Genomic DNA, 27,700 nt, shown 5'->3' with positions numbered 1-27,700 from the left:
ACCAGAGAGCCCACGCCTCGAAAAGCGGCTTGTTCCGGCTTTGCCACTTTACATCTTTTTATCCTTGCTCACTAGATTAAAATAGTGCCCCACGCCGCATCTCCGACAATTATGCACAAGCATTTTTGTTGAACGGTCCGAGGCTGAACAAAACCGCGTCTCGGGCAGAGTATGCGTGATGCGTACAGCGGTGCAGCAGCTCTTCGCCTGTGCAGCCCGGTGAGTCTGAGACGCAGTTCAGCCACCATCACCGGCGGAGCGATACCACCATCTCCTCTCAGCCCCGGTTTGTTAAACTGAAAGTGTGTGGCTCACTGTACCTGAGCGAATGTGTCCGTCATGTACAATCGAAAAGGGGGGCAGAGGATCACAACTAGACCAAGGGACCTGTCTCTAATGCTCTGAAATGCAAAGCCATATCGCCCCCGCATCAAGAATTATCTCCCTGGGCCGGCTGCTGCGGTTGTATTGCAACTGATGAAGATTTTCATTTTTATTTTGATGCGCTTCCGTGGATGTCTTTGAATATGTTTATTCTGGTCCTCTGGTGTAGTGCGTGAGGTAAGTGACTTATCCAGAGGTGCGCGCTACTTTCTTATGCTCCTCAAATCGAGATTTTGTTTCATGTGTGCAAAGCCTTTGGCATTTTGATGTCAGGTTAGGACTCTTTTCTTGTTTATGATTCCCTCCGCTGAAAACGAGGGATCATTTACCAGCAACAGATTTCAGAAATCATATCATTAGACCTGGAACTATTCGGCTACCAGCTCATCATCAATTCCTGCAACTGGTGCTGATGGAATATTATAAGAAGGCTGGTTGTATTGGAATTGTGGGCCCATAGCTCATAGCCATATACGAATGCAAACCGGGGTTTTCTAGAAAGAGTTGCAGCAGTCATTGAATGCTGTAGAGCAACATGAAATTGTAGATATGCTGCTGCAATGGTGGTTTGATTGATGTTACTCTTCCAGGCGTGATGATAGGCATTTGCACAGATGTGATATTTATGGAGGAACATCACTGTTGCTCTCAAAGGGACTCCTGAGCAGCAGCAGAACAGTTTCCAAGTCCAGGTGTTGCATATTAGTTAGCCTTTAGTCTGATGCATCGCTGACATCATAAAGTTTAGGTATTGAGCAGCCTGTCATGTTGGAGGTTACTCAATAACCTGCTTTGCAGCTAAGTAACCTGATATTCTAGCAATATTATCCAAGGCTGCAACAAACTAAGATTGCATAACTCTTGGGTGCTTCTGTCACTGCAGACATCTCACAGGCATAATAGTACATAGGCTTATATTACATGTGCTGTATAATACAGCAGCTTGTGAGCTGTATGGTTGCCCTGCCTACCATACATTCACTACCCCCACACACTGTGACGACAGGCCTAATGAATAAATAATCACACAGACCCACATACCCCCACTGTACACTCAAAAACAAGTGAGCAGACATGATACAACTGTAGTAATCCTGTGATAAATGAAATAAATAGATACACTTTAATAGATAAATTATAGGGGGGGTGGTATTTTATTAGCACATTTACAAAAGTGAGTCATGAGAAATATTTAAAATTTTGAAATAACAATAACAGACTCATTTCAACAGCGTGTCTGAGCTGCACATATTTCTCAAAATAAGTAAATTGCAGTAGTGATTACAGCAGTACTGTCTGAAATTACAGAATGATACCTTTGTTTTGTGCTGATGTGCTTCTTTAATGATAGTAACTCAGTTGTTGAAGAGATTTTGTGAATTATCTTAATTTCAAAGTGAAAACACCAATAATCTGATTTTACTGTACTACACACACACACACACACACACACACACACACACACACACACACACCAGATGGAATGTTCTAATTCAGGGTCCACGGTGACAGTGAGAAGGAGTCCTCATATTACTTCAGTTTCCTTTCCCTCAGGTCCAACTCATGCTCTGTGGCAGTGTGTGTGTGTGTGTGTGTGTGTGTGTGTGTGTGTGTGTGTGTGTGTGTGTGCACATGTATCAGAAAGGTTTTTGGATGATATGAGGATGACTGTCCGTCAGATGATGCATTGCTTGCTCAACCACACTGAGACAGTTCATCCTTATTGCTGCTACTGATTGTTGTGGATCCATTAACTGGTCAAACTAAAACCAAAACTAACTTTTAGATTCTTTATTTAAAATGTTTTCTTGCCTTTATTTGGTATAGTTGATAGTTAACATTGGCAGGAGAGAGAAAGAGGGAATGACATGCAACACAGATCCTCATGTCAGAATGTGTTTTAAACCACTAGGGCATGACGAGTCCCCAAACGCATAGTTGTCAGAGCTAATACATGATGTCAGTTTGTCAAACACATCATAACAGCTTAGTAAGTTTCCCATTTTGTTTTTCAATCAGAAGAGACAAGTCAATGAAGTAAAGATGAATATTTATTTCTAACAGATATGTGATATTTCTTGGCAGAAAGTCTTTGGCGCTTAGAGTCTAGAGGGAGATTTGTAACGCAGTGGCGTCTGCCCTGGAGTCCAGACACTGGTGGTGATGGTGGCTGATTATTCTGTTGTCTGAGCTGATGGAGCTAAAGAATCTGCAAAGCCTGGCGGTGATTGGGAGGTGGAGGAGCGCATTGCCATTTGAATGATTTGCACTGAAATGACAGCTGACAACAACTGAGAGGAGAAAGAAATTTAAATGGTGTAACAGCCGTAAACATTCCGCATTCAGCAGCATGAATGTACTAAAGGCAGAGAGAGAATCATATTTAAAGGAGGCAGCAGCAGGATGATAGGCTTACAATGTAGGTGTGTCGCTGAGCTATTGGATAGATGAGATCAGCTGATGTGACCAGCTGAGGAGAGCAGGACAGGACGGAAAGGAAAAATTTGTGAGCATGTGTGTGAGGATTAAATTTAGATGCGTGAAAAATAAAGAAGACCTAAGCATGCAAAAGTATAGTCTTCCTGACTGAATATATGCTTATGCTTCCTACTTATGCTTGTCATGCTATAGCTTCATAAACTGATTATTGTTTGGCTTAAAATTGCTCTGCCTTCCGCATAACACAGAACCATTAGTCACCTTCTCTACACACAGGTTAATTTGGCGGATCTTTCCCTGACGTGTCTCTCTACAGATACTGGGGTACGATAGAGGTACAGAAACTATGCGAGCTCACTCCACTGGGCATACAGAAATACTCAATCTGGAGTTGCACAATGACTGACAGTTAAATGTCATCATGACACAGCAGCACAATCAGAAACCAATGCAACATACACACGCATGTTAAGTGTGACAACCCCATACACACAGCCACATCAATCCATCATTACTACATGCATAGTCTCGCTTTGCAAGACGTTCCTCCACACACCATTATTGGAATGTCTTTAAACCAATCACAATCGTCATGGGCGGCGCTAAGCTCCGCACGGAGCCGCTGCAAAACAGCCTCAGGAAGGAACTTGTTTTGGTGGAACATGTGTACGTCCAAAAGTTGTTATAGTCGTGCGAGAGAAAACTCAGATTGGATAGATAGTCTAGCTAGCTTTCTCAATTTACCCTGCAGAGATCTGAGGAGCAGTTAACCATAGTCCTCATAAAACCACCGGAGATTAAAATCCCCACACAAAGAAAGCGGAAGGAAACAGGGAAAAGACATGCATCCGGCGGAATTTCCTGCAGCTCCAGAGCATTCCCGGAAGTGGAACGTTGAGGATATAGACTACTACATGCCTAACTTTAGCTCTTACTCCAACCATAACCTAACCCTGCATGAGGGTGTGTACTACTTAGATGAGACTCCCACTGGCTGACTGCTATATTCTGCTTCCTTGTACTCTCCCTTTCAGTTGCATTGCTGTTTTCAGAGTCCCTGTTTCTGTGGGAGACAGCCATGACAAGTAGGGGTGGGGGGAAAATCGATACAGCATAGTATCGCAATATTTTTCATGGCAATTCTGCATCGATACACGGACGCCAAGTATCCATCTTTTATTATATAAATTGCACATGATCATTTTATTTTTGGTACTAGAATAATGAAAATCAATTGCTTTTTCGATCCACTGGTGGTAACCACAAATTAATAACAGAATGGAAGTGAGATGAACAGAGACATTTATCTTTTTAGATTAAACAAATGTTGACAAAGTTTTCCTTTGGGGACATAATTTGAAGTTGGAAAAAGGTAATAAATTGCAACATATCACAGAATATCACTATTGTTTAAAATCGCAATAATATCGTATTGTGACATAACTATTGTGATAATATCGTATCACGGAGCCTCTTGTGATTCCCACCCCTAATTGCAAGGACTCAAACTCACAAACATGTCATGCTAATGAAAACTGCTATCGTTGCACAATAGCCATGTGAAAGATGTTTACCCCCGGGCGTGATATTTTGCAGGCACTGTAGTGCTCTTAGCCTGTGACAGCATGAGTCTACCTAATTTATTTCTACCTTACTTTTTGCTGGCAATGTGAGAACATCAACCATTACCCTTTTAGTTATAATCTCCAAGATCTCCATTTTGTCCTCGTTGGAGACGTCAGTCAGTTGACTGACGTTAGCTCCGTCTGCCGTGTCTGGTGAACCAACCACTGCTGGGTGACGGGAAGCGTGTCACATACTGTGTCGCCAAAGAAACCCAGTTTGTAAAACTGTGCGTGTAAGGGCTTTCATCAGTAGGCCATATGCTCAATCACCATTAATTTTGTTACCTCATTCGGCGATAGATAGTGACTTAAGCCTAAACCAAAGTCCAAATACCCTTGAAAAGTGAGGATGTGCCAAATATCGTCCTATTGTGAAAATGTTCTTACCTCAATGTTCTGAAAATCACTCTCTTGAGACAATCTCTCTCTTTCTGTCCCACTCTGTCTTTATGAGACATGCCAAAGGAAACTCCAGATGCCCTCCCCAACTCAGAGGGGGCCAAGTGAGGACTCACTGTCCTGAGCCAGATGATAACTCGCCAACTGTTGGCTGTAAAGACAAAATGTACTTCTCATCCTCCGCTCAGTAGAGTGGGTGGCTCAACTGGCCACTGCTTAAGTCTACAAAGCCTTCCTTCAACAATTTAGGGATATTTTGAATATACTGCATCTTTCTTGATGCCTGGGTGTGTTGAAAATGGCACATCCTCAAGTTTTCCTACACTAAAAACCACGCAACCTGAATTGCAGGCATGAAAGAATAAAAACAAAGCTCATAGGTTTATTTCCTCATCAGTCAGGGAGAGGAGCCTGAAGAGGAAGTTGAGGTCTCCCGTCACAAGAACAGACTTATTCATGACTGTGGGGGCTTTTTGTGTGTGGCATGCTTGCATAGGCCTACATACACGTGTAATGGTCCATTCATGCAAGTAATGGAAGTCTTGTGTGCATCATGATATTATGAACTCCCGTGCTGTGAGCTACTTATGCATATCATGAATCTAATTGTGGTGAGACAATGCACAGACTTGAATCCAGCCATGTGTGCAGGAATAATTTCTGCACAAACTCAGTCCAGTCAAGTCCTCGTGTATTCTGCCAGGGACTCTCTGTAAAAAACAGGATGGAGCAGTTGCTCAGAGCAGGAACAGGTGGCTGTTAACGTGACTACAGCCAGTGAATCACGGTGAACAGTTGCCCCCAGAGTTTGCACCACTCGCTAATCTGCGCACACACAGAGGAAGAGAGTTTTATCCGGGCTTACACGCCAAGATAAAACTTCCCATCTTCATCGTCTCCAAACTTCGCCTGAACCCCTTTCCTCAATCGAGCATTCCCTCACTCTTACTCAGACGGTGGTTCGGCAGTTTGTGGGCTACAATAGCCATAATCGGTGTTATATTTGGGCTCCTCGCGGAAGGAAATATGACGCTCGAGGACAGAGCGGAGCTGTCCACGCGGCAAGGGGGTCACCGCGTGCTGTGGGCAGTCTGGAAGGTGCGTAAAACTGGCATTATAACTGGCTACATATTATGATTTAAATCACATTAAAATGCATGTTGTTGTGAAGTCCTGGGTTTATGTGTATACTTTTTCCATTAGACTGCTAGCATGTTCATATATTTTGAGATATGTGATCTATTTGTCATAAAAGGTTGTTCTTTCCAGATGTTGGAGGGGAGTTTGTGCACATGTTGATACATGGCTGCACAGGCTGTCAGAATCACATACACACACACAGACACACACACACACACACACACACACACACACACACACACACACACACACACACGCAAGCACACTGTTTGCAGAATATTTTCAGAACTGGTAGTCAGTTACCTGAGTTCCTTTTGTCCTAGGACAATAATCTCCTTTATACTCTAACTGTGTGTGTGTGTGTGTGTGTGTGTGTGTGTGTGTGTGTGTGTGTATTTCACTGTATCTCTAAACCCATTTGAACAGATTTTTTTCCAGTTTATTATGGCGCCTGTTCTTTGAGGGCACCATCTGTCATTTCGGTGAGCAGTCTGAACAGATGCAACAGACTCTAAAAGCAACAGGTGTTGCCTGTCTGCACGCTGTGTGTAAAACACTTTGCATAATGGAGTCAGAAGGATGTTTTTTTATGTTTGTGTGTATTTTATGTAAGGTTTTCCTTTTGGTTAATTGGATGATGCATCAAATAGCATACAGGAGGTCATGGAAAAAGTATAAAAATATCGTATTGTACAGCGCTGTTATGTAAGATGAAGAACCTTTGCTGGTATGAAATATTTTCAAAAATGTACAAAGTGGAATATTTGAGTAAAAGTGGCAAGAAATGAGAAAGTTCACAATCTTAGTAAAGCATGAAGGGAGCCGATTTAGATCTTATAATGTTAACTTCTCCCACATATCTGTCTGTGCATTTGTTTGTTCAGTGGATCCTTTGTCGTACCCATTATTGTCATACTTTTTTCCCACTTCACTTTGCTTATTAGCATTTCCTTCTTCCACATGGAAGTTTACGTTTTGATGCTACTATAAATAAGCTCCTAAAAGTAGTGTTGTGTATCTTTATTTCAGCTTGTCTGTCTTACTGTGTGGCATTGTGCCCAGGTCGATACAGTCTTGCAAACTGCTCACCAAAATAAATAAAAAACTGAATGAGAGCTTTAGTTGTAAAAGATATTTGGGAACATTTGACATGAACAAAAACTTTGGACTATTGTCTCCACCACTATTCTTGAATAATCTATTACTCTATGCATTCTAGAAAGACAACAACTCTCAAATATTTTGTTTACTGTAATTTAATTAAGTGTTATAAAATACATTTTGTTTTTCTACAAACTTTTATTGTTATTGTGATCTTTTATGATGTTTAACTAGTGTCCCATCCAAGTTGCTAATGAGATGAGAGAAATATAGACCTGGACTTAATATTGTACGAATTGTGTTCACAGCAAGGCCTTTAAATGTAATATGTGTTGAGACTTGGCAATTCATTATTTTAGGAGAGGGAGAGAGCACTTTTATTGCCTACATCAGATTAAATAAATGTATGACTTTTATGGCGAGAGAGGCTGAAGATTGCCTCTGTACTTAGCTCAGCTCAATGCTTATTGCATTTGAATAATGATGTGTATGCTACTCCTTTATTTGCTGGATACCATTTCATTGTCTTTTAGCTTTTACAAAGTCCTTACCACTTACTGTCTGCATATATTTGTATAAATTGTATATATTTTCTAATGTAGATCCTATAGCTTTTGTCTACTTGATAATGCATCATAGCAAAAGTATTGTTGATATTTAAAGCTATGGTGGCAAGCGACAAATCTTTTATGGCAAGCAACTGAATATAAATACAAACAGAGTGCACATGCACATAATGAATTCTAATGGGCCCTATAATTGTTACATTTTAAGTTGTAATTGTGGAGGTTTACGCATTCTATGTTTCACATTCTTCTATTTTCCTCCCATTATTTAAATTTGATGTTTTTTTTGCCAATTCCAAAGTGTAATGCTTTTCTTTTGTAGTGTAGCTATAATTGAAATTATGTTATTGTAATGACAAGCACACTGTGATGACTCTTAATATGTTCAGTCATGCCATGTGGTGGATTATCTAAAGTGCTTTATTATGACAGGTTAATGCTAAAAGAATTTGTCGATCAATGAAGTAGTAAACTGTCAGAATCAGCTTTCAAAATTTGAACAAGCGTTTTTATTATTAACAAATTGGTTATATACGTATTAGTCAAGCTCTACATTTTACAGTAATGTGTCAACATGTGTCTTTACAAAATCACTGCTACATAACTTTATGTCCTATTCCTCACAGTCATCGTCGGCACTGGTGAGCAGGAGCTGTTGTCGGGGCTCGTTGACATGCACTCCCCCTGAGCTCAGCGACGCCTCCCTCGGTGGTGTGGTGTCAGGATGCCAGTGCAGGCGGCCCAGTGGACAGAGTTCCTGTCCTGTCCCATCTGCTACAATGAGTTTGACAGCAGCGACCACCAGCCCATCAGCCTGGGCTGCTCCCACACGGTGTGTAAGACCTGCCTACACAAACTGCACCGCAAGGCCTGCCCCTTCGATCAGACGCCAATCAGCACCGATATCGACCTGCTGCCAGTCAACTGTGCCCTGCTGCAGCTGGTTGGTGCTCAAGTGAGTTGAGAGGAAAGAATTGTCAAAACATTCTTTGGGTGTATCCGTCTTGTGTGTGCTCATGACATGTGTGTCTCAGGTCCCAGATGTGCAGCCGGTGAGCCTGAGCAGTGCAGCAGAAGTTGAGAACTACGAGGTGTGCAAGGTGTGCGTGGAAGAGCTGGCTCTCTACTTAAAACCTATCAGCGGAGCAAAAGGTTTGTTTGTGTGTGTGTGTGTGTGTGTGTGTGTGTGTGTGCAGTTATGTATGCCTGTTTTTGTGTTTTAAATGGTACACTTTAGAGTTTCAGACTCGTTGCCTCTGTGAAAGAGAATGAAACACTTCGTACTGAATGTGCGTGGGCCGCAGTTAAGCTGCCTGTGCAACTTGGCTTTCATGTTTCTCACATTTCTCATGATGCCTGAAAGCTGTATTTGTATGGCACTGAGAGAATGTTCAGCTCTCTGTGTAACCAGACAAGAAAGATTTACTTCCCTGAAATTGACCAGTTGTTTCCAGTTGTTCAATCAGACAATTCTGGGTGACGGTGCTGTGGTAGCATTCATTGTTTTTGGCGATTTCGATCATTTGGGCAATTAACACTTTGTCATGCTCTGTTTCCATAAGAAACATAAATCACTGGTGGGAGATTAGATGCATGATGAACATTATCCATTCCATGAAGAGGCTTTAAATCCACATACGGAGCTGGTTGTAACAGATTTTAACTAAGAGTTAATTTAAGACTAAATCAATTAAATAAATGAAAAGAATGACTCATAACTAAAGTAAATGTTATAATTGTGTTGAAGTTCCACATTGTTTTACCACAGAGCTGTCACCATTTGCAGGTGTGGCGAATCTGAGTCAGAGCGTGCTCAGCCGGCCAATGCAGAGGAAGCTGGTGACCTTGGTGAACTGCCAGCTGGTGGAGGAGGAGGGCCGTGTGCGGGCAGTGCGGGCAGGCCGGTCGCTGGGGGAACGAACCGTAACCGAGCTCATCCTGCAACACCAGAACCCCCAGCAGCTCTCTGCCAACCTCTGGGCAGCAGTGAGGGCGCGGGGCTGCCAGTTCCTGGGACCTGGTAGGTGTGAATGACATACAGCATACACCGTTCAGTGATATGAACATCTTGCTCCAAGACATAGATGTGTGAGGCAAGGCAATACATGTGATTTGTAAGACATTTGAATGTAACAAATGAATTTTTAGGCAGATTACACGTGTGTCTAAAGGTCCAGACACACAAAGTTGATAGTCGTCCGTTGGACAGTCTGGCGAGGTCAGTGACTCGAGTCTGTTCGGTGTTTTCCGTGCCATCGTCCGTCAGAGGACCTGTCAGCCTTCATTGTGGCCGATTGACATGTATAATCGGCGGGGCGGGCACTGCCGGCAGTCGGACTCAAATGACCCATCTGACTGGTAGAGTGGTAACCCGGAAACGGGGAGCTGAATGAGCATCTTACAATCTGACAAAAATTGTTTAAACTGACCTTTGTCGATCTGAAATGAAGACAGATTCAGCAACTGCATGGCCTGTTTCTCGCTTAAAATGTTTTCAGAAACACGTTTTGGTGAACTATTTTAGTAAAATATGAGATCGTATTCTGAACAAGCCGCCATGACAGTCTGTCTTTGAATTTCCGGAGAAACCAGACCCACGTGAAGCGTTTGTCCAATCAGCTGCCGGTTTTCATTTTTGGGCGACAATCAATATACAGTCTATGGGGACAATACAGATTAGCACCGCCTGCTGTTATGGAGACGTATTACATCTCGTCTCTTTGGTGTGTTTCGAGGCACTTTTTTGACCAACTCGGGGAGACTGATCAGCCCAACTGCCTTTTCTGCCAAGGGTCGGCCGTCTGGTCAGTGTGTCTCGACCTTAAAGGTGATGCATGCTGTAGTGGCCGGGTTGGGTCAGTGGGTAGAGCAGGCGCACATATATTTGAAGGTTTATGCCTTGACGCAGAGGTCCAGGGTTCGACTTCGACCTGTGACGATTTCCTGCATGTCTTCTCCCTCTCCCCCCCCTTTTCACCTGTCCTGTCCATTAAAGGTGGAAAAAGGCCCAAAAAATTATTTTAAAAAACAAACAAAAAGGTGATGCATGCTGTTGTGAATTTTTTGAGGCACTATCATTTAAAAGATGTCACTTGATGCTGACTTTTGTAGCCTGTAAAATGTACAGATAATAGCTGTGTGACAGGTTTGAGAACAACAAAGTGTCATCTTGCTTTTATTTATTTCTTGTAGAGAGAACCTTTAAATACAAAGAATATAATTCACACTAGTATTACGTCATTGTTAATTTCCATATTGCTTTGATTTGGATATTTTTGCTGTAATGATCTAATGTAATTTGGTTGCATTTTAAATTGCCTGTTTACAGTAGATTGCCTCATCAAACTGACTGCTGGTGCTGGTACCCAGTGTCCTGTGATGATTACTCATAGGGTAGATTCTGACTGGGAAACTGTTTTTCTTCATGATAACAATTAGTTTCTGAGGACACCTGGTTCTAAGATGGCTGTTTGATTGATATGTTGATTAAAATATGTATTGTATTCTCACCTCCTCCCACCATTGTCACCTCTCCCTGCCATCTGCTGTATCCCTACATCTCTTCCTCAACAGCTATGCAAGAAGATGCTCTGAAGCTAGTTTTACTGGCTCTGGAGGATGGCTCAGCTTTGTCCAGGAAGGTGTTGGTATTGTTTGTAGTCCAAAAACTCGAGGCTCGGTTCCCCCAGGCCTCCAAAACCAGCATAGGGCACGTGGTGCAGCTTCTCTACAGGGCTTCCTGCTTTAAGGTACGTGCTACATGAATGAGCATACATACATAGAAACACATCAAACAAATACTGTACATATGTGCACATGCACCGACATGTGAGCAAGCTGCACTATTAAAATCTTCATGAAAAAAAGAAGCTAACCACAGCTCTTTGAAATGTAATCTACGTCAAACTGAACAAAAGAACCTCAGTTTGCTGCTGTCCCAAGAACCCAAGCCATAATAAATGACCTGATTAAAAGAAGGGTATTTAAATAGATCCTCATTTACCACCACATATCCCTTTACTGCAGAGATAGTGCTTCAAATGAATACCTTTTTTATGTCAGCAGTTTTTCAAAACTTTTATTCTTGTCAGTTTACATATAATAGTTTCCACTTAATAAACTCAAAATTAGTCAAAGTGTCTGAGTGAGTTTCGAAAAAACCCTTTTAAAATGTGGATTGAGCTCTTAACATGACCCTGTTTGACATTAAAGTATTATACATATATATATGTGTTGCCCATACTGATATCATATATTGCATAAAAGTCATAACTGTAACGAGGACATAAGCATCTGTGGATATATTTTCCATGCATGCATGTGTGTATTTCTGTGCCTGTTATCTGATTACGGACATTGCTGGTAGGGCAGAAATGCCAGCTATCTGCTCCTGATGTAACAGCAGTCTATATTTGCTCTTGTTGCCCCGCCTTGCAGGACAGAGACAGACAGCTCAGAGATGCAGAGAAAGATAGTGCATGAATACAGAGAGAAAACAGACAGAGGATGGACAGCAGCAAGAGCTCCAATAATGATGAAATCTGATTCTGTTGGGTTGTGGTTTTGAATGTAACAGATCTGTAAGTGATACAGCAGCTGGTTGTGTGTGTTGGTGTCTTATGATGATTGCTCATAGGGCAGATTCTGAGCAGGGGGGAATCCCTTTGTCTGATCTCAATTTGAGTTTGTGAGTCTGAAGACACCACATATGTACAATCTGACTGGTCGGTAAATTTGGTTACATTTATTTGGAAAATTGCAAGGATGACTCTTAGCCTCCCATACCAAAGTTTTATTTTACAGGAATAAGTCACCTCAAAATGAATATTTCATTATACCATTAGTTACTCCAATGTCACTGGTTAACGCTGTAATGTAATACACACTGAGGGCAAAATGCAAACAAGTTCTGCACCCTATTCATTTTTGAAAAGTACATTATAAGTAGATATTCTCAGATAACAAATCTGATTTTCTGCCCAAAGAAACAAATACTTTCTTGAATAGAATAAAAAGAAATCATCTACCTTCTGGCACCAGGATAGCTTGGTTGGTAGAGCGGGCGCCGATATATAGAGGTTTACTACTCGACTGACTCTGACTTGCGGCCCTTTGCTGCATGTTATTCCCCCGCTCTCTCCCCTTTCATGTCTTCAGCCCTGTCAAATAAAGGCCTAAAAATGCCCAAAACATAATCTAACTTTTCATGCCAGCCAATATGCCAAAATGTACAATTATCAGTCGTGTATTGTACAAGAAGGAGTGAAGTTTCATTTTGGGGTGAAGTGAAAGATTCTTTTATTGGTTCTGAATCTGTATCAAAGACAAAGGTCTTACAAAAGATAATAATCCATCCATACCCTCCTTCTCTTCCTCGTCTTTCTTCACACTCTCCTGTCTCTCAATTCCCCCTCTTCCTTATTCTCTCTCCGTCCATCGTCTGTCAGGTGACTAAGCGTGATGAAGACTCCTCACTGATGCAGCTGAAAGAAGAGTTTCGAACGTACGAGGCTCTCCGGAGAGAACATGACACTCAGATCGTCCACATCGCCATGGAGGCAGGCCTACGAATTTCACCTGAGCAGTGGTCTTCTCTGCTGTATGGAGACCTGGTCCACAAGTCACATATGCAGTCCATTATTGACAAGGTGCCAGTATGATTCATATGCCAGTTAGGCTGTCATTCCACTTGCCATATAAGTTTCAGCATTCATTATTGATGAACTCAATTTGGAAATTTTACACGGTGGGTATAACAAGCCTCTAGAGAATGAAGGCACAGGGCAAATACATTCGTCTTTTCTTTATTTATTTTTTGAAAACTCACTCTCCGCTTCTATTTTCTGCTCCAGTTGCAGTCTCCAGAGTCGTTTGCAAAGAGCGTTCAGGAGCTGACGATCGTTTTGCAGAGGACGGGAGACCCAGCCAACCTCACCAGCCTTAGACCACACCTAGAGCTACTAGCCAATATAGACCACAACCCAGGTAATTCTGTTTGTTTAACTGTATTCATCTGAATGCATGCGAATGAATCTGAATGATTCACACTTAAAAGGGCTTGTTCTGTTAAACAAAGATCATTAATGAGATTGAAAAGTGAAGAAAATAGGCACGCTGTGGCACTTAATACCAAAATGCAATTAACAAGCAAAAAGAGAAGATTAAATATACAGATTTATTTTGTGTGTTAAATATTTATTTAAAAAAAAAAAGTACAATGACAGCAGGGTGTTTGAGTTTAAAATCTTATGACACTCAGAAATGTATTCTGAATTGTAGTTTCTTGGTTAAACTTAATTATTATATTGTCATGAAACAACTATTGGATGGATTGCCATGTTGCCCTTTTCATGTAGCCCCTCTGGTAAAATTTGTCCAGTAGGCTAATTTGTATTATGAGCCAATCTACATTTTGATCAGCCTCAGCTGTACTTTGTGTTAAGCGCTATTTAGCAAACATTAGCATGCTAACATGGTAAACTAAGATGGTGAACATGGTAAACCACCACCTAAACATAGGCATGTTACAGCATTGTCATTGTGAGCAGCATGTTAGCATGCTAATGTTAGAGTTTAGCTCAAAGCACTGCAGTATTTTAACCTTTATTCATACGGGGGGCACCATCATATACATACTCTTCTTTTGCTTTGCTTTTGCTTTTTAGTTAGCATACTGTATAATGGATATAATGACAAACGTGTGTGTGCCCTGTGCGTCAGATAGAGAGTTTGCCCTGATTTAATGGTATCAGGAAGTCTAATCTCAATTTATGTCAGATACATGTAAAATTCTGTCTAGGTCTAAGCCTTTATGAGACCCTGTACAGTGATAAGAATCTCTTATTAACAGACTCTGTTATTGATCTGTGTGCAGATGCCCCGGCACCATCATGGGAGGAGCTGGAAAGTGTGATGCTGGCTGTAAAGTTGGTGGTTCATGGACTAGTGGAATTCATACAGAACTTCAGCAAGAAGAGCCATGATGCTCCCCAGGTACACTGATAGGACGAGATTGTTACAGTTATGTTATTTAAAATAGACAACAAAACAATGCAAGAAATGTGAGGAGCTGAAGGAAATGTGGGAGATCATAAACATAATATTTGCCCAGTGGAAAAGTGCAGAAAAGTAAAGGGGATAAGTACTACTAACTCACTACATATCTTCAAGAATTCACAATTATCCCTTCTCAAAACATCATGTTGCTGTCTTTAATGGTATTGTCAGATAATGCAGCTACAAAGACTGAAACTGGTCACTAACAGTACATACAGTATAGTGGAGTGAATAGTGGCTGAAGCGCTCCTGTTTGTCAGTATCAGCTCTTGTCAAACAATAAACAGAGAATGAAGTTTAAAACAAACATTAAATGCAAGAAATCCAGATTATTGCAAGCTATATATGAGCAGGCCTACATTCAGAATATATATGGTTTTCTTTTTGTTTTTTGGCTTTTTTAATACAGCTACAGTAAAAACACTGTGTACCACAAAGGTGATTATAAAGGTCAAATATCATATATTATTTATTTTAATGGTGTTCTGTCCACACCTGTCTGTGGAGTTTGATGTGTGAAGTGACATCATTCATTTGTGCCAGCACATTGTCTTTGACATTTGTTTGACTTCCATCTTGAAATTTTGAGACTTTTCCCTTTCAACATCTACAGTGATGAGTTGTAACAGTCTGCAAAAAAACATTGAATCACCATGGATATAGTTAATTAGGGGTTAAGAGTAAACATTAGCTATCATCTTGACTTGAACTTTACACTTACTGTATAACTGATCATTATTTAGTATTATCCATGTTTTATAACTATCCCAACTTACAACTTTAGACTAAGAGTCATAAGTTAATCTTAGTCATTTATCAATGACTTGCATGCATTAGTTTTATTTTACAGTTAATGTGCATTGTATCTGTGCATTTTGCAGCCTCAGGCCAACAGCAAGTACAAGACCAGCATGTGCCGAGACCTTCGTCAGCAGGGAGGCTGTCCCAGAGGAACCAACTGTACATTTGCACACACACAGGATGAGCTGGAGAAGTGAGTGCACACTCACATACACTCCGAAAGACTCACTGTATTCAAGATAGAAACATTTGCATTTATAGTTATATAAAAAAAGAAAAAAAAAGAAAAGTTTGACAGAAGTCTGCTTGTCCAACCGTGGTAGTTATTCTAGGTTTTATAACTGCAAAATGACAACCTATTAACTAAAGTATCTGTATATGAGGAAGAATCTTAAATTGAATAAAATGAAACAAATTACATTAAGGGTTTGTAGCCCAAGATTCACTTACTCTGCCCTGTAAAAAGGCCTTTAGAGTTTGTCTTCTCTCCGCTCTCTGTTTCTACACAGCATTCCCAAAGTCCCCTTTTTAATTAGATTTTATTTATCTAATCATAAATGTATTTACAAGAGGATTTACAGGAGGTCCTGTGGGAATATGCAATCACAACATGTTTATTAAGATGTTCTCCTTTGAGCAAAACATAACCTTCCCCATTGTACTGAATTTTGCGTTGTCCCTTATTCTCTTTACAGATTTAGACTGAGAAACAAGAAGAGCAGCAGCGTAGGCCGCGTATTCCCATTAGCACCTGGGGTTATGGGTAAAACCTTCACCATGGAGGGCAGCATCCACTCAGATGTGTCTGCAGGCATGGGGCAGGGGCTCAAAGGCACAGGGGAGAACACAGACTCCCTGACAGAGGGAATGCCCGGCCTGACTCACGCCCAACTGATCTCCAGAGGGGCTGACATGATGGAGGAAATGAACAGAGCGGTGCCAAATGGATCCAATGATGCTAAAGGGTGCAACGGGCTAACTACCAGAAACTCATCAGGGTCCACTGAACAGTAAGACTATTCATCGACTTATTCTCTGATGCTTGCTCTGGTTGGCTTTTAACCCTTTGACCAGCCGAATATTAGTCCAGTTTAGCATTACTGTTATTGTCGAGTCAGATCGCAATAAGTTATTAAGCAATATAAAAATAAACAAAATATAAATGATTATTTGTGTGTCAAAACATGTGATTTTCTTTGCATTTGAATGAATCTAGTCAAATACACATTTACAAGTCACCTGATATGTGGATCTGCACACATTGGATATTTTGCATATGATTTTGTGAGAGAAGTGATGTGGGGACAGTCTGACCTTAGGTATGTCCAACTCATTCATATGTTCATTCTTTCTCTTTATGTTGTCATTCTGTTTATCAGGAAGCCCATTTCACCTCCCAGGACTCCAGTCAGCCACTCCTCAGCATCGTCTCCTTTGACAACAGTTGGGCGGGGTGATGGTGGCACTCTTATGCCCAAACATGGTCAGTTCGTGCTGCGTGCACCACATCCTTCTCAGGCGTCAGAGCTGTACTATCAGGAGCCCCACGCATACGAGTCACCCCATTATCAACCAACCTGTGAGTCAATTTTTAAATAAAAGCTTAAAAAAAACCTTGATTGTTGTCTTGAGAAATTTGAAAATTTCTCTTCTCTTCTCTTCTCTTCTCTTCTCTTCTCTTCTCTTCTCTTTCCTCCTCCTCCTCCTCTCCAGCAGGTTCCTACTACCAATCTACTATTCATCCTCCTCATAAACCCTGCATGGCTCGCTTTCTTCGATCCACCAACGTCCCAGAATCCTCTCTGCCGCCCTCGATTGGCCCTCCATCATCTTCCTACCCCAGTGACCCTCAAGCGCCACACCCACCTTCCTCCTCTTCTTCAGGGTACCCGCCACACCCGCCTAGAGATCGGATGGGACCTACTGCCTTCCATCACCACCCGGGGCAGCCTCAGTATGGGCCTCTGGCTCCTGCTCATGGTGTTTATGCTCCCCTCTATGACAGCAGGAGAGTATGGAGGCCTCAGGTGAGCCTTCTGATAATTATCATATTGCTGTTAATTTGATCATTCTGTAACTTACACTGGTAATGATGATTTTTTTTTATCATTAACAGCTGTACCACAGAGAGGATGCCAGGAGTAACTCACTGCCTCCAGAGGTGCTGCATTCCTCTGTCTACCAGCCTCCACTCAGGGAGAGATTCAACTCTCTAGACAGCAACTACTGCTCCGGAGCTGAACACCGCGCAGGGCTACACAGGGTAGGTCAAATAATGCAATGTCTTGGCCGTGGGGAATACTCACTAACGACACATAGTCGTTCAAAACCTGTACCAACCAGCTGTTAATTAGCTACAGCTTCTCCCACTTGTTTGAGTGATGTTTATTGCAACGTTCGTAGCAGTGCAAGCACAGCATCTATTTCAAGAGCATAATAGCGTAATTTTAATTATTAAGTGGTCATACTATAAGAGAGATAATCCACTCTGAGCCATGCAATAATTAAAAAATAATGCTCTCTGCTGAAGATCTGTTTTAATCAATGTTGGTTTATCTTACTTTTTAAAGATTTATTGCTGCATTCTCAGCAACATTTCCTTTCCTTCGGTTTCTCTTTTTACACCCACATATCATCTCACCTCTACCTTCCCTGCCAGCCACAGAGCTGCAGTATGTAGCTTCAACATCCTCTGTAGTCCTCCCACTTCTCACCCAAATATGTTTCTGCCTCCCCCACTCTGTTCTCTCCTTCTCACATCATCATATATCATTACCAGTATGACTTCTGCAGTTCTACAGTATATTTTACAATGCTGTCTGGTAGAGCTGGGCAATATATTGATATTATATCAATATATCGTGATATGAGACTAGATATTGTCTTAGATTTTGGATAACGTAATATGGCGTGTTGTCTTTTACTGGTTTTAAAGGCTGCATTACAGTAAAGTGATGTCATTTTCTGAACTTACCAGACTGTTGTTACTGTTCTTTTATTATTTTCATTTACCCACTTAGTCATTGTATCCACATTACTGATGATTATTTATCACAAACCTCATTGTGTAAATATTTTGTGAAAGCACCGATAGTCAACACTACAATATCGTTGCGGTATCGATAACGAGGTATTTGGTCAAAAAACGTTGTGATATTTGATTTTCTCCATATCGCCCAGTCCCATTTTTAAATATTTGCAGCAAGACATTTTTCTTAGTTGTGCACGAGAAAACAAACATTTTATTATAGTAACACCTATACATTGCAATGCAATGCAGCGCAATAGTGCTGCAATGAAAATATTCAATATACTGTACCTTTTGTGTCCACCACCTGTATATGTACAGTATATGGTGGGAAAGACAAAGTTACATTATACAACAAGCTAATACAAAACAACTAACGACTACAGGAAGTTTTATTCTTTTAATAAACAGCTCTCTAGCTTCTAAATAAAAAGGGAACATCAGAAGCTTGACAATTTGTTTATTGGAGAGTTGTTGTATTGCATTATATTGACCAGCTTTTTTATTGTTCCCCCCACATCTTCAAAAAAAGCTTGTCTGTCTGCCCCGATGTATAGATCTACACCAAACATGAAATGCAATCAGATCACCTAAACAGAGTGGGAGAAGATTGATTACAAATCTGATTCAACTGAAAACTCAAAGTGCTGTATTAGTAATGTATCTGCTAGCAGTCTGATTTGGTTGTGAATTGTAGTTGTCAATAATGTCAACTAGTCAGATGTGTTTGCTACCTAATGGCATCGTCACTAAACTGTTAATTATGTAAAATGTTTAAATATATTATGATGTAAATATTATATTAATTATCTGTTCATTCTGTCTTGTCCAACGCTCTGTTGTCAGGATTATGGCCGTGTTCCTCTCGGCTACGAGGATCTGTTCAGAAGGAAGCAGGAACAGTGGGCTCATCATCACCATCATCACAATGCCAATAGGCCCTCCCAGTCCTCCCCCATCTTCACCATCGATTTTGGAACTGAGGTAGAAGATAAATAAGAGAGACAACATATTTATGCACATGAACACAGAAAGCGTTTTAAGGATGACAATTTAAATGCCACCATGACCAGTTTGTTAATAGTGTCACTGCAGACACCTGAAACTGTGTGAAATTTTTAAAATATGTAGGATTTAATTCTTATCCTAAAAGCTTCCACCTCAGCTGTCCCCCATTGCTATTTAAGGGGGGAGATAGTTGCTTAGCAACTGTGGAGGGAGACATCACAGCGATGCACAATTGCGGTGTATGTGCATGTGTGGGTGGGTGTGTATGTGAGCGAGAGAAAAAGAGAAAGTGAGGGGAGAGACTTTAACAAGCAGTGACTCAGGCCTTTAGCAAAGTAAAGCTTTGTTTAACAGCACGTCAGATATGTGTTCGTGAAGACGTCCGCTTTAGAAATGATTTTGATGCCTCTGCATAACAAGCATAAGCAAACAAGACCGTCGGTGAAAAATACTTTTTTTTTATATGATATCCAGGGCTCGCCACGGGGATGGCAGCAAAGTGGCAGCAAGTCAGCACTGGCAGTGAGAGAATAAACTCAAATTAGTTGGCATCGGTATGAGGTGTATGAGCCCTTTTAAAGGCCCCGTATGTCAAAAAGAGTGATCACCATGTCTGTTTTGATGGTAAAGCAGGTCGAGGTGCCATATAAATACTGTAAAAGTATCAAAACGCTCAATCCACAGAGAAATGCACACAGCCCGTATTCAGAAACTGGGCCTTTAAATGAGCTGTCAGGACCTCCGTTTTGGGAGGGGGGCTTAAAGAGACAGGTGCTAAAACGGAGCGTACAGACAGGATAAATACAGCTCTATTCAGACAGACAGCATGAGAAAAAAAACATGTAAACTTGTTCTAGTAGAAACCCAAAATACAAGTATGAACATGAACATTAGCATGATACGGGACCTTTAAAACTTACACCTTAAGTTTAATAATCCTTTCTCATGTGACATTGAGAACCATAAAGACTCATCATTCAAACCTGTGGGCAATTTAGAGCAAAAATGATCCTATAGTGCCCCATGTATTGAGCAAACAGCAGTGTGTCTCACCATCATTATTAAATGTCTCTCTCTCTTTCAGCGTGTGGAGAGCAGTGGAGGCCAGTGTGTGGGGTGCAGGTTCAGAGGCGAAGAAAGTTTAGCGCACTACTCTCCGTGGTCCTGTGGTACCATCGGCCCCTGCCTCGGCTCCTTTGAGCCGGAAACGCTCGCGCACACCTCGGCTCACTCCTGCTCAGAGCACTCGGTGAGACTCTTTTCACACCCAGAAGTAGGCGCAGACACACATCTGAAGACAAATTCCATTTTTCATTTCAGTATTTCAGTTTGAAAGGAGCCATGTTTTTCTCATGCAGGAGTCGGACAGTAATGAAGCTGGTGGTGGCGGAGGCGGTGGCAGTAGTAGTGGTGTCGGGAAGCGATGGCTGCAATCCTTGGATCACTACCGGCGCTTGAAAGACGAGGATCCGATCATTCCCTTTAGTGAGGGGCCCATTATCTCCAAGTGGGGTGCCATATCCAGGGCATCTCGCACGGGCTACCACACCACCGAACCTATCCAAGCCACGGCCTGCCAGGGCAGCGCCAACACCACACCCATCAACTTCAAAGGTTAGGAGGGATAAAAGCCCTTTATTATTCATATGTCACCATGATGATGTTTTTTATTTGGATTTATTTATTTTATTTAAAGCTATAGTGCATAGCTTCTGTCACCCTCGTGAGGAATTCTAAGTAATGACAACAACACTGTTGGCGCATCCACGTGACGCAAGCCTTCGCTGATCGCGCCCCCACCCCTCCTCCACGTTTATCTCATTAAATCAAGGGCAACACAGACGATAAAAAAAGCATGATGGGCTCTTCAGAAGAGGTAATTATCTTGTGATTTTTATGTCCTCTTTGTCTCCGAAGCGTAATGCTGCTGTTGTCCTTTCTCAGCTGTGATGTAAAACGCATCACTCGAGCTTCTACGAGCGAATGTGGCCGGACGACACCATTTTGTAAACATAGCCATACTGAGAGAAATACAGAAATAATTTTGTGAAGCTGATAGGCTTAATTAGCTTTGTATCAACTCATTTGGCAATTGTTTGAATTAGACGTTCATTAATATAAAACAGTCGCGCACTATAGCTTTAATCTGTTTTTGTCTTGTTTATTTTTAAGTCTCTATATTAAAGTTGAATATCTCATCCTGTTACTAGAATGCATCTGGTTTACTAAGAACTGTCCTATATCTGTAAAGCCCTTTGCAAACTGTTAATTATACAGATGCATAAAACGTGACACATATGTTTTTATTATTATTATAAGGTAAATGTTGCTTTGATGTCTCCATTGTTTACATTTTATTTATTTGTTTTAGATTACAACCACCACTTAGATCACAGTGACTACAGGTGGAGCTCCAGAGGATCAGACTCTTCCAGCCACTCCAGTTTCCTAGAGAGGTACAACACGTTCACACACACTTTTCCTTCGTTGAACTATGGGGAAACACACAAACTCCACATGGAAAGAACGGAGAAATTGATCAGTAAACCATCTTAAAGTTCACAATGTGCTACAGAAAATTATGTGAGCATGATGAAGGCAATTTCCCAGTATTGGTTAGACTTCTATCTGCTAAAACTCCCTGGGCACACATGGAAGTTCACTCCTTATTATTTGTAACACATTTACTCTCACTCGTCCTCTCTCAACCCTCTCTCTTATCTCGCTGTGCTACAGTTGTTTCCTCTCTGTGGTCAGACTAAAAATATTGCTGCTAGCTGGTTGGTTAAAAACCCACTGGGCAGCCAAGAAACACTGATGCCTCTTATAAACAAAATATTTTCCAATTCACTCACATGTGATTTTAATAACCATTATCAGGCCATTAACACACAATGTATTTTATTTTACCTTAATTATTCCCACGATATTGATACCAAGAAATGTACAATTTGAATGTGCTAAACTTGGAAAAAAAGGGAATAATTCTCTGTATCTGCATGTGTTTTAGTGAGCAGCTTTGTGCATCAGAACATCACTGCTGTCGAACCTCAATAAGCAGTGGAGAGAAAATCGTGTCTGATCTGCAAGTTTGTCAGACCGCCTACAGCCGGGATCGGGGCCAGGCCGAGAGCGAACCGGACCCAGATCGAGATATTGAGCTCGAACTGTGCGCTCTTGACTTGGAGGATTCAGACCCCCAGGACATCAAGTCTCCGGTTGGTATAATGATGTAAATCACACCAGAGTGATGGCGCATATACAGTTAAAACACATGTTGCTGGATTATTTCTGAAGGGATGTTTCGAAGCTAAGAGTTCAATTTGCCCGACTTCAGTCTAAACATTTTGAGTGAAAGACTTCTATATTGTAAATAACAATATTAACCTATTCAAGTTGAACCATACCTCTTTATCATCTTTGCCTCTCAGGAGTCTTTAGACCTGGCCACCCCACAGTCTCAGGATGCTTCCCATCTCCGCCCACCACCCTGCTCCTCTCCCCTCCTCTCTTCTCCTGTGGAGGAGCAGTCCCAAACGGAGTGTTCTTCGACAGAAAAGATGGATGCTCACCTGCTTAAAAAGATGGCCTTCAGGTGAATTACCATGGTAACTGGTGTTTCACAGGATCACCCTCCCTCAGTCGACTTTGACTTGACTTTGATTTCTTGGCCTCTTTCATTCCATTCTTCCTTCCTTGCTCTCTTTTTGTTTTCCAGGAAGTCTCTGTCTCCTGGAGGGTTAGTTTCAGGAGGTCTGGGTGTCGGCAAGCTTGTGCTGCGGACTGGACCTCCTCGACTGGGGGACACTTCCACCCGGGCTTGTCCTAAAATGCCCGGGACAGAGATGCTACTCAATGGAAGCTAAAGGGACACAAAGTCAAACAATGACCTGTGGCAAGCTAGAGCTGAGCCTACAACCAGATCCTGGTTAAAGGGAATACCATTTCATTTTAGCCTTTATATATGTCAATCAGCTGCCTAAATAAAACTTGACAGATATGGGTCAACAGTCTGTGCTGCGCCACGTTGTAAGGGGCAAGGAAAAACACATTGTCCTGCCTCCTGAGTGGAGATTTTGTGTGTGTGTAGCTCCACAGAGAATTTAGTTTACCGTTTATGCCCAGTAAGGCACATGTCCAGTTTGCCCTTCTAGTAGATGCTGGACTTGCGTCCATGTTAGCAGTTTCAATCCCGGGTCACATTTAGAAGAAAGGTTGGAGATCTTACACCATCTACACCACATGATTGCTCATTTTACATGACATTACACTGCTGATGTTTACATCATCTAGTTAGCATTCAACATGACAGAGACACACTTATGTTCGATAGGTCTTTTTTCACATCATTTCACATGGTCCATCACACAGCAAAAGCCTATACAGTAGGTGCCACTTTTCTATGTTAAAATTTTCCTTTATTTATTCTTCATGTTTTATATGTAGTGTGAATTGACAGCAGGGACTGAGATTCCAACATTTCCTACCAAATTCTGCCTTGCTCCCAGGACTGAGGTTTGGTATCTGTGATAGTAAATATTACAACATCAAGTAATTTGCTTTATTATTTTAATAAATATAATTTACTGTATGTAATTGCTCTCTTGCTTTTGTCTGTTTCCTCCAAGACAGGCACTGGTTTAGAGACACTTAGCTATCAAAAGGTACATTAAACAAAACCTCATGAATATCTGACAATTATTTTTCAAGTTGTGCAATCTCTTTACATGTCAAGGCATTTGTTTCCGTAAGCTCCCATACATGGTAATGCCCTCATTTAGCTCAGTGCTCCTGATTTAGTGTATAGCCTTTGTTGTATTGCTGCATAACATATTTTTTATAAGTATTCCCTGAAAAATCAAGAGATAGACGTAATAATACTGAGACACATACAACAACCAGCCGAAAACAGGGGTCTTCAGTATGCTGATACTCAAATAACCTCTATCTTTTATGAGTCATATGTTGACTGAATTTCCTCGACTGTCATGAGATCACAGAACACAATGACACAGTCATAAACTGAATGTGTTAATGATCATTGAAATCAGTGCAAGACACATACTCACTGGATGTCAGAAGGGATGACAACAAAACAAAGATATGTATACATGTTTCAGTCCATACCATACTACCTTTATTAAAGGTGACTTGTACTGCATAACTAAAGAATACCAATTACCAAGTGTGGGACAGAAATAGTATTTCGAGCTGCAGATGGAGCTAATTTAGTAGATTTCTATACGAGCCACATCTATCAATCTTGAAAACTATTGTTTCATCTTTGTGTGCCTGTAGCATTTATCTCACTGCTCTCTCTCTCTCACACACACACACACACACACGCACACACACACACACGCACGCACACACACACACACAAACAAACAGTACATGTGTGCTGTCATTCGTACACAGTCGACACAAACATTCAATACAGTGGCCTTTCTCTCCTTGGTGATATACAGACCTAAACATTGGGCTCTACAGTGACTTTTGTCCATGCCCACTGACAGACTCCTGTCATGTTTCAGAGGTGTTATCTTTCATGTGATTTTTGTAAGCTAATGGCATTTTCTGTGCTTTCCAGTCCGGTCACCTTTATGTACAATGTACAGTTAACAATATTCATGCATGATGTTTCAAGCTGAAGCCTACAAAAGTGAGGGACACCACTACTTGTGTTTCGTCACGCTGTATCTTTGTTTAACTTTTTTTTTTTTTTTTTTTTTTTTTTTTTTTTTTAAGTTTTGGTTTCTTTTATTTGATGCATTGCTAACTTCTGTGAAGTTGTTTGTCGGGGTATTTTGTATCAGGATCTTTGTTACTCTTGTTTTGTTTGCTATATTATACATCACAGTAAATTGATCGTCTTGTCTAATGTTTTTCCCTGTTTTCCGGCCATCAGATGTGCTGTCATCAGTACGCTGTCTAGTTCACTGTAATTTTGTGCAGTGTTGGCGATTTCCATACAGCCCAGCCTTGCCTCACTCCCTTTTATACAGTAGATATGAGGCATCTTGCCATGTGTGGCTCTTAATGACTTTAATAAATAACGTGAAAACATTAACCCATTATACAGGATTTAAAGTCATGAGTTTGTTTACACCCTATTCTAAATCTTATTAGATTTGTGTAGAATGAGAAGAGGAGGGCTGACTAATATTTTATTCTTTCCAGCTTCCTCTTTCATTTCCTCTCACCTAAATTACTGTACCTTTTCAAAAATATTCCTCTCAGATTATATATCAAATCTAATTTTAGAGGATGGCAGAATGGCTGTACGTGTGAGGATTACTTTATTAACCCGAATGAACAATGAAATAGTGGACTGGTAACCTTTTTGGGGTTTCTCTCTTATCTTCCACCCAACATATGCTGGGCGAAGCAGGGAGACAAAGTGAAGAATTGGACTGAACAATTCAGTGTAATACTCTTTTGAAAACTGAATTTCTGAGATGAAAAGGCAAGAGCTGGCACAGGGATTTTGCTGCTCCAAGTCATGAAATTAGCTCAGCTACCTACTGTCGCTCCACATCTGTTTACAACTTCACCTTGGAAGTCATGTAACGTTAAGTGCCATGTTGTGTACAGTACAGTACAACCAATTCCTGCAATTTTCCTACAGCTTTTCATATTCTTCAACTGTAAACTATTTGAGGAGGGAAAGGCTCAGTCGTGTTAAGGAGTGAGATACTTCTTGTGTAGTTCTGCTTTGTTCCATTAGAGGAGGCTAGATCTGTCTGAATTGCTCAGGGAAGACTTAAGTTGCTCAGCTACTTTGGCTTTTTCTATATTCATCACTTAAATATTCTGTGGAAGTATTTGCCTGGATTTTACTTGCTGATAACTGACCCTTTCACCCAAACTATACATTTGTCAGAGATTATATTGTTTGCCAGTGTTTACTTTTGCCTCTCAATATCAATATTGGCTTTGCTATTCCTGTTCCCATTGGAAAGGGCTGGGCGCTACTGTATGTAAAAACAGTATTGTGAGTATTGAACTAACGTCAAAGTGATTCTCCCATTTTCCTTTAAAGTGTCTATAGAGCACTTCTGTAGTGGCTAATTGCACTGCACTAATTCCCACCCCGTCACTGCCAGCAGGTGCACTCTGCCACCCCACCACCACCCTATCCTCCCTGCATCCTGCGTCATGCATGCGATATAGTCCCTCTTGTGATGGCGGAGGAGTATTGATGATTCTGTAGTTGTGATACAACACACCCAGCGCTGTAAGAGTTCTGCACATGCCCACTGTGTGGCCACTTCAAGTGCTGAAGTTTGCTTGCAGCATTTTACTTGTTTGCTCATGAAAATTAATTCTGGTTTGATAGAGATTATATTATTATTATTATGACTATTATTGCTTTTACCACATTTGGGTTGTTGTGGTATTTTTCCTTCTTGGTATATCTCGGTAAGTCAGCTTCTTTGTTTTGAATTTGAGAATTTGCTGACATTTTTTATTAGACAAGAAAGTGTCTCGTTATTCTATATTATATGGAAAAAAGCCTGTTTGTTGATTGTGAAACATATGATGATGATGATGTTTTCTGACTATTCATGTCTGTATTAGACATTTTATTTGCGAATCTATTGTTCGATTGAAATGTAAATGAACTATTAAGAGATGGTACACATCCGTCATTGTATACAGGCACCATCATTAGATGGATTTATAGTATAGACGCTCATTTATACAACCTGTGATAATCAGATATATTTAAATGTTTAAGTCATTGGGGCAGCTGTGTAATGTTTCAGAATGAGGAAAATAAACTCCTCAGAGACAGCATATTGAAAATGTCCCCATAATGAATAATACTGTTACGTATTCCATTTATTTCCATGGAAATATCACATTGTGAAAGGTTTCCCTTTTACTGATTGTATGGTAATGCAGGACTGGAGTAAGTCAAACCTAAGATGATAATGATTTATGTGCTATTCCTGATTGATGAAACGGTTTGAGTATTGTTAGACTGACTGACTCTTCTGTGCATTTTCTAGCTAATTCATCTGTATTACACTGACTGACTTACAGACAGCTTGGCTGAGCAGCTTACTGCTTCTGTGTTGCACTGAGAGATGGAATTATGAAAAAGGCACACGAAATTGCATGCCACAATAAACCAACAACAAATTATG

General features: G+C 41.0%; 1 protein-coding gene across 5 annotated transcripts; it reads left to right on the top strand.

Moving 5' to 3' along the window:
- Nucleotides 1-3: 3 nt before the first annotated feature.
- rc3h2 (ring finger and CCCH-type domains 2) lies at nucleotides 4-27,700 on the top strand. 5 transcript variants are annotated; one of them, XM_028601117.1, is made up of 21 exons: nucleotides 5,672-5,945; nucleotides 6,414-6,469; nucleotides 8,281-8,609; nucleotides 8,689-8,806; nucleotides 9,441-9,674; nucleotides 11,228-11,403; nucleotides 13,102-13,302; nucleotides 13,507-13,639; nucleotides 14,529-14,647; nucleotides 15,592-15,704; nucleotides 16,207-16,521; nucleotides 16,891-17,090; nucleotides 17,225-17,538; nucleotides 17,628-17,774; nucleotides 19,386-19,523; nucleotides 20,632-20,796; nucleotides 20,906-21,161; nucleotides 21,919-22,003; nucleotides 22,558-22,765; nucleotides 22,979-23,142; nucleotides 23,266-27,700. In XM_028601117.1, exons 3-21 carry the CDS (start codon nucleotides 8,379-8,381, stop codon nucleotides 23,411-23,413), a joined length of 3,465 nt encoding a protein of 1,154 aa, XP_028456918.1. In that variant the 5' UTR covers nucleotides 5,672-5,945; nucleotides 6,414-6,469; nucleotides 8,281-8,378; the 3' UTR covers nucleotides 23,414-27,700. The 5 variants fall into 5 exon arrangements, 4 of the variants coding, with proteins under 4 accessions (XP_028456917.1, XP_028456918.1, XP_028456920.1 ...); XM_028601116.1 differs by lacking the exons at nucleotides 5,672-5,945; nucleotides 6,414-6,469 and adding an exon at nucleotides 4-561; XM_028601119.1 differs by lacking the exon at nucleotides 6,414-6,469 and having other exon boundaries at nucleotides 17,228-17,538.

This window comes from Perca flavescens, chromosome 16 (assembly GCF_004354835.1).
Source record: "Perca flavescens isolate YP-PL-M2 chromosome 16, PFLA_1.0, whole genome shotgun sequence".
Taxonomy (NCBI): Eukaryota; Metazoa; Chordata; class Actinopteri; order Perciformes; family Percidae; genus Perca; species Perca flavescens.
The sequence above is the reverse complement of the archived record's forward strand: the minus strand, read 5'-3'. Positions and strand labels throughout refer to the sequence as shown.